The following is a 12,703-nucleotide window of genomic DNA, read 5'->3' as shown; positions in this document are numbered from 1 at the left end:
CATCCGGGTGAAGGTGTATGACGTGCACGTATAGCCATACCTATCATGCCCATTTATAGGCAGTCACTTGAACAGAACATAGATTTCAGACTTTCTACTTCCTGGTCATAAAGTGTGCTGCCAAATGAGTTCTGTTTTACCCACAGACAAAATTCAAACGGTTTTAGAAACTAGAGAGTGTTTTCTATCCAATAGTAATAATACTATGCATATTGTACGAGCAAGAATTGAGTACGAGGCCATTTAAATTGGAGACTTTTTTCCCCAAAAGTGAAAACAGCACCCCCTGTCCTCATCAGGTTTTAACAAGCCTCTAATAAAGTACCTTAGTTATCTTCCTAACTATCTTCCTTACTATCCCTGCTGATTATACAAACAACATTACGCCAATAATAATGCTTTGGACTTCCCTAATTGTGTTTGTCATTAAAATGACTTTAAAACATTTGCGTGAGTCAATGAGTAGAAGTACTCCAGAGTTGCTTGTATATTATGAACAGAACTGGACTATTTATTTTCTTGTGTGGTTGTAATTACATATACATTTCCCTATGCAATATATTGTATGCCTTAATATATCTCTAAACTATTTGAATTATCCCATCCCTTTCCGATCCCATCCAAGTTATCTATTTCCCTGTTTTAACCCATTATCCCACAACTCTTATTGCCAATTATCCCACAACTCTTATTGCCAATATGGACAATGGTTACGGTTTAATTTACAGTCTCCTATTATCTGGTATTGTACTTAATATTTTCATGGTAACATGGTAATAATCCAATAATTGTTTAATAGTAGGTTTTCTTTGGGATTTATGGAAACAAGCACTTTGTACTATGTAGTGACCAATTCTGTTGAAAGAATGACCAGAAAGTACCCATTCGTACCACAACATTTCCCTGTAAACAGTAGGCAAACACCTGCTGAAACAGGACAGTAAAACTGAGAACTCCAACCAGAGCCACATATACTGTAGTCTATATTATGGCTTTGATTACCAACACACCACACACCACGCCTTGTTTCAATAGTGGACTCTCCATTTGATACCTGGTAGTTACCAATTGTGTTGAATATACCAGAAAGTACACATTTGTACCACAATGTTTCCCTATAAAGACTAGCAAATACCTACTAAATCAGGAGAGTTAAATTAAGCACTACAACTACACGACTGCTTTGTTTTCATACTGGGTTCTTCACTCTCACCCAGGAGACTCTGGGGGCTTCTCAGGGGTCACACAAGGGTGAGCACTTCACTCACACAAATCTCTGGTTGCAGAATGGGGAGATATTCATGGAGATTTACAGTCGGCGGAATCCTAAGATGGATGCCCCTGACGCTCCCTCTGGACAGTGGACAGGACAGGAGGCATTCGCTCAAGAATTCAATTAACTGCCCAGAGCCACGCTCGATTGGTCAGAGTACAGCCCAATCACGATCCATCTCTGTCAGAGGAAGCCACTCAGTAGGAGAAGAAGGGGGATCTATGCATTGCGAGTGTGGAAACCAATGTGACAAAATGGAAAATGAATGGAAAGAAGCATCTATGTTTCATTTTGACCAACTTTTGTGTGCAGTGTGTTTCAGAAATGATGTTCATGGATTGAAACGATGACTGTTTACTAGTTCTATGGCAATGTAAAATAAACAAGATTACAATGGAATTAATTAGCACAATAATGAACTGCTAGCAATGTCAAGTATCGGAAGTATTTTGCCCACTAAACCACGTCATTCAAGTAAGAGAAAATAATAATAATAATTATGTAATATGCAACGGTGCATTTTCAATCAACTGAATAAAATATTTATCTTTAAGTTGACATGTTCCTGCACATTTTGATTGTACCCATTTTTTTGGTTTACCTTGTTGACTTTTGTCCTCCATATATCCTATTCATTACATACTTCACATGTCAGATGCATGCATTGGCCAGAAATACATTTGAAAGAGACATACTAAGTGTCTTGCAGACACAGTGCAAAGAGACATCTTTACTGTCTTATTCTTTTCTCACCTTCTTTGAAGCCTTCGAGGTGAGACTCACCGCTAACGTGGACACGCCTAGCCCTCTGTGAGAGTGAGGGTATAGCAAAAAAAAAAAATGAAGCTACCAAAGTGTATAGAGTGGCAAGGTACATCAAAGCACCACAGAGTGGTGGGAGTGTGGCGGGGTGGGCTCTCTGTCTTTTTGTAAAGCCATGTGCTACACTGAAGTCAGCTTTGATACATTGGTGGTCCCCTGTCCTTGGTGTACAGTTTTTTTCTCTGTTGGGTCACAGAGGAGCTAGTGATGCTCCCCGCTCCCTTTCAAATGTGAATCATCACACAGGTGGAGTGATTTTAAAGCATGGGGGCATTTGGGGGTGGAGCTATTATCTAGTCTACTGATTTGCAGGGTTTATAGTCATTCACCAAAGCAAAGTTAATTTTCAAATTAACACCGCACTTGAATTCTGTATTACGAGCTCATGAAATACTATTATGAACAAGCCACTTATCATGACCTCTTTGTGCATATTTTGAGTGCATGTGACATGTAATTATTAGTTGTTTTCTGTTGCAAAGGTCAAATGTCACAATATGTAACAATATGTACCGACCATGTAATTACACTAATTAACATCATGTATGTTATCACCATGTTATTATATAGGTTTATATAGGTTTATATAGGTGGGACCACTGATGACCATGACAATATTAAAGGTTATTTTTCACTTTCATAACAGATTTATGAAGGCATTCTAGCACCATGCATAACGTGTGGTTGTCAGTAACTGAATCATGCAGGAAGGAATTAAGCCACCTTCGCCACCTTACGATCAAGCAGAGTCAATGGAAGACAGGATATTCACCCAAAAACACCTCAGAAGTTCAGATCATTTAAGTGTAGGCCTAGTTCTACCACCTAAAGAAAACAGCAAAACAAAACGTTGAGCTCGTTCAATCAACATCAGTGATTTCATTCTCCATTCAAAATCTATTTTCTACTCTCACAGGCGACTAGGCTGATCCAGACGTCGGCTGTATTTGGCATCCGTCGTCCAACTGGCGCAGGGCAATTGAAGACTTCCTCAATATCATCAAATAAGACCCGCAGCTATGATTGCATCTGAGAGGGTGGGTTTGTAATACGGATATGGTTTGTATTGGTAAAGAGAGGGACATTTCTCACAAGTTTTTTTGTGGAAGGGCCTAAGGGTGGAGATCAGAGGGATAGAAGAGGAGATGAGGCTGAGAGCCGCGATATATAGACAGAGGGTGGATATTTTAGCAAGTTGAGGATAAGTGAGATTAAAAGCAAAACATCACTAATTCATGCTGTTAAAGTGTTTTGTAAGTTTAAAAAATATATTTTCTCAGTGGGGTAAGATATATTTTAATCCTAAAAAAGCACAAAATGCTTTAACAACATAAATGTATGTATGTTAAATTTGCAGGAGTACACACGCACGCCCCCCCCCCCCCCCCCACACACACACAGGAATTGTTTATGTGTGCTACATTGTGTTCCTCTCTTACTACTTCCATTCACCAATACCCATTTTTTCAGGTCCCTTGATCACTATATTCATTCCACTTGGCTGAGGCCATTTCTACAAACCCAATGCATTTATTGATTCATGAGTGTTTCACTAGCTGGTCATTGGGCCTAACATTTACGAGACTGATTGACATGAGAGACAAAAAAATCTCAATCACGCCAACCATTGTCAATCAATCCTTATTAGATTACAATTGGGTCTCTAAATTCCATTCCTACCACTCATTTATTTTGTCTAATTCTCATCTATGCCTGTTTCCCAAATGGCACCCTATTCCCTATATAGTGCACTACATTAGACCAGAGCAATTTGACCCCTGGTGAAAAGTAGTGTGTTATGTAGGGAATAGTGTAGCATTTGGGACGCATTTTCTGTATGTACTCGATCTCAGCAAGAGGATAAATACCTATTCTGTGTCCATCATTCTTAGGTGATTCATGTGCCATTCTTTTTGTAAAATGGCACATTTGTTTACAATAGACCGTTGACTTTGATTCCAGATCAATTCAACAAGATGCTAGTATTGTGAAAAAAACTGATAATTGATAGAGGGTGCTTAACACTAGAATCACCAAGGTCATCTTATTGGTGTCATGTGAATATTTTTTTTATTACTGTATCTCTAAAAAATATATATATTGAAAATAATATACAGTACCAATCAAAAGTTTGGACACACTAATTTAATGGTTTTTATATATGTTTACTATTTTCTACATTAAAATTTAAACCCTGGAATGAGTAGGTGTGTCCAAACTTCTGACTGGTACTCTATATATTTTCAAAAGAATATATGGGGGATTGTAAATGATGCAGAAAATGTAACTGATAGAAATATGTGTTATGTGCAGTAACAGTCTATTGGAGCTCATTGTTGCTATCCAATTTAGTACTTGGTAGATCTCACAGGCAACCAGCATAACAATTCCACATAACAGTACAAAAGTACATATCATGGTGCACATACCTTATGCGAGAAATAGTTTTGTTCTGAAGTAGTTACTACACTATGCTTCAATGAGTATGAGTCTACAGTTCTCCAACAATGTGTCCAGCCTCTTACCCTTCTACCACAACCTGCCCTTCCATCTATTCATCCATCCATCCCTATCCCCGACACTCTATCCACTGTACCACCCGTCTCCTAACTCATTTCACTCCCCCGGCTCCCCAGAATAGAAGTAATTGATGGGTAAGGTGAAACCCTCCCACCACTGTGTAGCAAATCCCTGAGGATATACTTGCAGTAACACCCCGTTTGAGGTCTGCAGCAGCATGTTGTAATGGTTAGGGAAATGGGCCAGGGTAGAGGAGGTTAGAGGTTCAAGTCCCCTGAAGGGACTTGCTGTTGCCTTATCTGGTGTACTTATCCATCTGTGAAAATGACTGGTGACAATGTGTAAGTAATAGAAATATCGGCAAAGCGAAACAAACTAGAAGTGTAAAAACAGGAGTGTAAACAAGACTTAACATATGGTATGACAAGTGATGATCCAGTGTTCATAAGCAAGGGTTATTGTCATATGCCCCTGTGCTTTACTATGGCACAGACAGACATAAACTGAAACACATTTATTATTGACACGATCTGTTAATGAACTCATCTGCCAGTCCTTTCTTTCGCTAACACTCCTGTTTGCTTTGTGTGAGACAAACTGGGAGAGTGCGGACGGCTGCGATTCTCCTGAATAACAAGCTCATCTGTATGCCAATACAACAGCCGGTGAGAAATACAGACGTGTCACCGGTGATATGCCGGAGACATTTCGACTTGTCTAAGGGAACAATGAGCCTAAGCGATAGATGCGCCAGCACTCACGTGGCTTTTTGGGTAATGCACGGGAATCACTTTTTGGCCCCTTGGCAGACGAGTTAATTAGCGTTGCAGGATGAAAAAAGCTTAAGGACACATTGCTTGATTAATTTGGCCTGTGTGGCTGTTAGCTGACGAATATCTCACCAAGCCACGGCTTCAGTAATCGCTGTGCAGGGAAAACGCCACAAAAGGAAGGAGCGTGTCAGATTTAAGAACTATCTGTAGATCTTAGCATTTGGTGGGTTAGCGGGTTCTCTCAAATTGTAACATATTTGATCTGAGGCACGGTCACAAATTCAAAAAGACTGCCGTAAACTACATGTTCAATTTACATAAATTCTGTAGATCAAATATTGTACTTATCGTGGCCTACACACCGAGAATGATGCACAAATACAAGTTTTGGTGTGCAACTCTCTCAGCCTGACAACCTCATGCGCCGGAGAGGGAGTATACTTGACAAAACCACAGGGACAGAATTAAAACAACGACTAAAACAACAAGCTCCTATCAGCCTTAGCCCCCCCGAAGCTTCACAATAGCGATCATTAATAGTCCCAATTAACTCATTACGGAAGCAGAGACTGGAACAAATAAGGCAAACAAGCAAACCCCCACAAGGGATTTGAGTTTGAGAGTGGGCCTTATCAAACACACAGCAGAGGCAGGTAATTCGAGCCAGGCCTAGCGGCAGGTGCTCGAGGGACGAGCAGTACACTGCGCACCGTTCTCCTCCATTGTTGATCAGCTGATAGCTGTTGTGGAGAGCTGGTGCGACAGATTAAGGTTTAGCTTGGAGAGACATGCGGAGGTGGGTGGGTGTACTGTTGAAATGTACCCAGGTGCTGTTTTAAGAAAGAACAGAGTGTGTGTGTGTTGTTGGCCCCAGAATGGGGACGTTGTGAGCTACCCAACAGGAGAACAATTAGAGTCTTGTCTAATTCTTCGATTTGCATGAGCAACAGCAATCTGTTCTGTTCTGTTGTTGGAGGTCTGAGAGGCACTGTTACGCAAATAGTAGGGATGAGTTTTATGTGTGGAGCGGGTGTCTGCTTTTGTGTGTGTGTATGTGTGTGTGTTGGGATCATCAAATAGATATTTGAATTGAATGTAAAGCGCTGCATGTTGAAAAATTAGGAAGTAATACAGACAACAATACATTTGCTTGCATCGATGTGACTGAGGGAGACACGCATCTTTTTCCAAAAAGATGACATAAAGTACAGTTAGATAAATGTCTTTGGCGTTCAAAGATTTGTAAAAACCTAGAGTTGAAAGGGGTTTGGATTTACACGTTTCTAGGACCATGGTTTCTTGGATAGATATAGTTCTCCACAGTAAACTTTAATCTCTTCTTGTCGGTGTTAAGACTCAGAGCGATGCAGTAGAACTGTTTAAAGGGGAAACTGTGTATCAAACTGAAGGTTGTGACTACCTCCTAAACTTTTCTGCCACTGCTTGTTAGAAGATAAGTTGTCTGCACTTTGTAGTGCAATGGTTCTTAAAGTTTAGTACTTGCAGACTACTCTGTTTGCAACTTCTATCTCTGAACTCAGTTAACAGATTTCTGAAAGAGATAGTTAACTTAAGAGTTTGGGACATTGCCTCAATTGACTTTTGTCTAAAGTCTGTGCCTAAACAGTCGAGCTCTATGGTGATGCTTGGTCACTTGAGCATATCAATTTAGTGCGAACATCCCATCCCAAGTATTTGTCAACATTCTGTTTCTCTACTTTTACTGACACACAATAGCTGCTGTAACAGTGATTTGCCTGTTCTAATAACCCAAAGTGGAAAACTATAACTCAACTTGTTACTCTTTTGAAATCCACATCTAATACTACATTTCTTTATTAATGTACACTTCCTCAAAACCTCAAAGCAAGGGTCCCTACTTTTCTGCATCCAGCTTTGAGGAAATTGAATCAGCAGGATTAACCTAATTTAAGGACCTCTCGAGGTTCAAATAGAGCGATCCTATCCCCTGTAGCACGCCATCCATGCATTTAATTCCACAACATACAGTAACTGGGTTAGCATCCAGAACGGCAGCCGTTAAAATCTCCAGTTTAAAACATTTGCAGGGCTTTTCAAACACCCATAGCTGTGTCATCAAAACTTTAGCTATGAAAGCAACAACTGTTTCCAAAGTTCACTGTATTCCCCAGAAGCCAATAGCCGGTAGCTAATTTAACTAAGTGTTTAATTCCAAAGACAAATACTATGAAACAATAAAATATAACATTCATATTTATGTAAATAATACATTTAAGCTATTTATTCAGTTATTTTTTTTAGTAATGTTCAACACATCACTGAGAGCATCGTGCTTGGAACACAAAAAGTAAATTGAACAAAAAGGAAGTGTAAAGATGTGAGCAAGGAACCTTAGACACTCGATTCAAGGCTACAGAATAATTCAATGTATACTTCGCATGCCTTCAATGACAGGCATTTTGGTAAGCTTTTAATTAACATGTATTTATTGTTTTGATTGTGTTATTGTTTCATTTTTTTTGTTTATAAATATGTGTCTAACTTTTTAAATCTGCACTGTTGGGAATGGGCTCATAAATTACATTTCACTGTAGAGTCTGCACCTGTTGTATTCAGCACATGTGACCAATAACATTTTGTTTGATTTAAATAAAGTAGGGGGAACAGCAGATGAGAATTTTTAGAGAGAATCAGCTATGTTATCTACATAGATGTGGATGTACAGCACCCACTTGAGGTAGACATTGCCCATATAACCACATATCCAGGACCAGATTAGACAACTCCAAATCCTAACCTTCTCTATAAGGAACTATTAGTAGAACCCAAATATTTGATCTTGGATCAGTCTTTAGCCTCAACTTCTATCCACTCCACACCACAATCAACACAATCAGACAAATAACACAGCAATTGCTAGCTTAGACGTTCACTTACCCACTGTGCAGTTGGTGGTGAAGCCCGGTTCGATGGTAGTGGTGAAGCCCGGGTCGATGGTGGCGGTGGCGTCTTGCTTGATCGGCCGGTCGTAACTGGCCTGGATCCGGAAGGGCGTGGTTCCGCGGGATCCCAGGGTGAGGTGGACCACCGCCCAGCTGCCGAGGAGAGAGATGAGCATCAAGATCAGGGCCACTAGTAGACACCCCTGGCGACAGGACCCCCCGTGCCTACTGTTGGGGTAGGGGGTCAGAGCAGGGGTCCCCTCTTCCTCCAGCTGAGTTTCCCCCTCCATAGTGGTCTCAGGAGAGGGGGGAGAGGGGGTAGACTGGGTTCCCGAAGAGCCTGTGGGGTTCGAGTCCCCCTCCTCCTCCCCTTGCAATTTTGGAGGGTCCCCCTCTTCCTTAGCCTGGTGGTGCATGCCCCTTTTCAGTTCCCACCCCTAGGTATTTTCCGCCGGGTTATGGGTGGACAAGCTTTTCGTGGAGAATCTTTCTAAAGCTGACAGGTGGCGTGCGTAGATGACACCCTGCACCACAGTGCGAGAGGTGGCTGAAATGGAGTGTGCAGGTGTGTGTGTGTGTGTGTCAGAGTGAGAATGGATGTGTGCACACTTCACACACCAATGCTAGCTCCTGTGTGCAAGTTAGGGGCAAAGGAGATCCTGAAGCGAATGCTCTCCCCAGCCAGTCACTGCCTGCCTTTGTGTAGTTCAACGTGGTCCATAATTTTATTAAGCAAATTGCGGCTTATTTTACTTTGGCTCCGGGCTACTGACCAATGATTCATCCCTCCCTCCCTCTTTCTCTCTCTCTCTCTCTCCTTCCTCCCCTCTCTCTGTCCAATCATCCACCATAACCATGTGCGTTTCCTGTCATATTTACCTATGACACATGTGGCCTCTCCTCTCTCTATTGGATCAACATGAGGAAGTACAGTAGCTGTGGATGTGGCTACTTAGTAAACACTCAATTGCAAACGTGCCCATGCACGCACAACACACACACACACACACAGACACACACACTTACTGTAGGTACTTAAATTGATGTATATGGTTAACTCGTGTTTCCCATACATTGTACATAATTTAAAATTTTTGTGACATCACTGTTGTTTAATGTTTAAAATACAGATTAATCATTAGTTAATCAATTGAAATCTTAATTTCAGTCTTAACTGAAACTAAAAATCAGTCTTAACATTACATGTCTTTTGACAGAATGATTGTCAATTCTTAATTTAATTTTGTGTACAGTACCAGTCAAAGGTTGACATACCTATTATTTCCAGGTTTTTCTTTATTTTTACTATTTTCTACATTCTAGAATAAGAGTGAAGATATCAAAACTATGAAATAACACATATGGAATCATTTAGAAACCAAAAAAAGTGTTATTTTATATTTGAGATTCATAAAAGTAGGCACCCTTTGTCTTGATGACAGCTTTGCACACTCTTGGCATTCTCTCAACCAGCTTCATGAGTTACGTCTACTGCAGAGGATAAGTTCTTTAGTTACCAGCCTCAGAAATTGCTAGCCCATATAAAGTAACAGACACATCTCAACCTCAACTGTTCAGAGGAGACTGCGTGAATCAGGCCTTCATGTTTGAATTGCTGCAAAGAAACCACTACTAAAGTACACCAATAAGAAGAGACTTGCTTGGGTCAAGAAACATGAGCAATGGACAATAGACAGGTGGACATTTGTCCTTTCATCTGATGAGTCCAAATTTCACATTTTTGGTTCCAACCGCCGTGTCTTTGTGAGACGCAGAGTAGGTGAATGGATGATCTCTGCATGTGTGGATCCCACCATGAAGCATGGGGGAGGAGGTATGATGGTGTGGTGGTGCTTTGATGGTAACATTGTTGGTGATTTATTTAGAATTCAAGGCACACTTAACCAGCATGGCTACCACAGCATTCCGCAGTGAAACGCCATCCTATCTGGTTTATGCTTAGTGGGACTATAATTTGTTTTTCAACATGACAATTACCCAACACACCTCCAGGCTGTGTAAGGGCTATTTGACCAAGAAGGAGAGTGATTATAATTGTTTAAGTTTTTTTTGGAGTGCTGCATCAATGACCTGGCCTCCACAATAACCCGACCGCAACCCAATTGGGATAAGTTGGACTGCAGAGTAAAGAAAAAACAGCCAACAAGTGCTCAGCATATGTGGGAGCTCATTTTAAGACAATTGGAAAAACATTCCAGGTGAAGCTGATTGAGAGAATGCCAAGAGTGTGCAAAGCTGTCATCAAGGCAAAGGGTGGCTACTTTGAAGAGTCTGGAATGTAAAAAATATTTTGATTTGTTTAACTTTTTTTGGTTACTACATGATTCCATGTGTGGTATTGCATAGTGTTATTCTACAATGTAGAAAATAGTAAAAATAAAGAAAGACCTTGTCCAAAATGTTTACTGGTACTCTGTGTGAACTGCTTCGACTGGGAAGCATGCAACAGGCTTTACCAGGCAAAAGTGTGTCTTTACCAGCCCTATGGGCCCTGGTAGAAAGTAGTGCACTATATAGGGAATAGGGTGCAATTTGGAACGGATGTAGCAGAAGGGACTGTAATGATAACAACCTGTCACTGAGCTTTAAACAAATGGACCTTTGCGGCTCTGTGTAGTCCTGCGTTTCTCAAAGCCCATGCATAGACCACAATTTACCCTCATTGTACGGAAACAAAAACAGACGGAGGACTCAGTTAGCTAGACTACTGCCCGTTTCCAATTAATCTAATACATTTCATCATGCTATTCATAATTTTGTTATTTTTAGAGGGGGTTTATTTTGGATAATGCGCTCTCCCTCTGTTTGTGTATATTTGGTGGGTTGGGGTTGTTAAGGTCGTAATCGGATTGGCCATGTTTGTTTGTCATTAGCTTTTTATCCATACACATTAGTTTACGGTGTCATTGACTGTAATGTGCTAGCAAGATGAACTCTTGCCCACCATCCTTTGTCTATGGTAATAACAGTATAGTATTTGACTGGTACAGTAGGTTATAGTAGATAAGGTAAATATTCAGGTCAATGTGAATGCAGCACATCATTGAACATTTATATGGAAATATTTGGATGTCTGGAAGCTTTAAATAGATGTGGCGTGCTGTTGGCCACTGTCTTGAAACTGTACACACACACACTGCTGTCTCAGCTGACAGCACTGCAGCACTGGCATCACAGTGAAGTCCCCACAGACTTTTCCTACCTTGAAGAGACATGTTTCATTCAGAGGCCATCATGAAGTCAACAGGACATAATGATAGACCTGTCACTCCAGGCAGTCTTGTTTTGCACTGTTTGTGTGTGTGTGCTTTTGTGTGTGTGTGAGAGAGAGAGAGAGAGAGCTATAGAGAAAGAGTGCAAGAGAGAGAGAGAGTGTTTGTGTGTTTTGCAACACTGCAGGACTATCAGGGTTACAGTTTAATGGACTCTTCCCCCTGTGTGAAATGTATTTGTTCTTCTCAGGACTTGATTGCCTTGTCACAGCATGATTTACATGCAAACTGCTCTGACTTGCAAAACAATCATTCTCCATTCCCATCTTATCAGTAGATTATGAAAATAATGTACAGTCCTAGTACAACAATCCAAACAACATAAATTGACAGGGAAATAAATCGGAACCAAATATTTCCGTGTCAGGCAAAATAACATTTCCCTCAAGTAATCCTTCTATAATTTTCCTGCGTTTATTTTAAAAACAATATGATACTGAGGTTACCTTGTATCATATAGGTGTGTCGTTTAGTTGGACTGCACGACTAGGCTCCAAAGAAACAGCCACGAACTGTCCTGTATCACTGCCCGTACGAACCGCCACTCTACCCACTGCTGTCAGACTGTACAATAACTCAAATGTTTGTCCCACCCCAAAACATGTTTAATAATCACTATTTAACATTTCAGTTTCCATTGTGAAAAATGTCGGGCAATGTTTTAAGTGTCCTGTATTCTATTTTATGAAATGTATTATGTTTTTAATTAATGTTAATGTTAATGTAATGTTAATGTATTAATGTTTTTTCTTTTGCTATTCTCTACACAATTTCATTATGATGTATATTCTGCCGTTTTATCTGAGCAAGAATCAATAAACTCGAACTACTTCAACATGTAATCATAAAGTATTGCCAATGGCAGCACTGAATGCAACACTGAATGTAGCATCAATCAATCAAATGTGAATTGTACTGTAAACTGTACAGCAGTTTACATTATAGCAATTATTATAATGCAAACTTTATAGTCTGGCAGAATCAAGCTAAAAATCCACACTAAAGTCCATGACAGCAACAATATAATTGGTTAAAGCACAACCATTCTAGGTTCAAGTCCCACTAACTCAAAGGGGTTAACTACCCAGTAGAGTCCCA

At 40.3% G+C, this 12,703-nt stretch overlaps 1 protein-coding gene across 2 annotated transcripts in view; it reads right to left on the bottom strand.

Moving 5' to 3' along the window:
• The window catches only part of LOC129834321 (ALK tyrosine kinase receptor-like), a 733,537-nt gene that overhangs the window by 154,718 nt on the left and 566,116 nt on the right, over positions 1–12,703 (bottom strand). For both annotated transcript variants that reach the window (XM_055899197.1, XM_055899198.1), the window contains exon 5: positions 8,308–8,465. In XM_055899197.1, coding sequence (XP_055755172.1) covers positions 8,308–8,465 — 158 coding nt within the window. The remainder of the gene's footprint in view (positions 1–8,307; positions 8,466–12,703) is intronic.

This window comes from Salvelinus fontinalis, chromosome 35 (assembly GCF_029448725.1).
Source record: "Salvelinus fontinalis isolate EN_2023a chromosome 35, ASM2944872v1, whole genome shotgun sequence".
NCBI classification, from domain to species: domain Eukaryota; kingdom Metazoa; phylum Chordata; class Actinopteri; order Salmoniformes; family Salmonidae; genus Salvelinus; species Salvelinus fontinalis.
The sequence above is the reverse complement of the archived record's forward strand: the minus strand, read 5'-3'. Positions and strand labels throughout refer to the sequence as shown.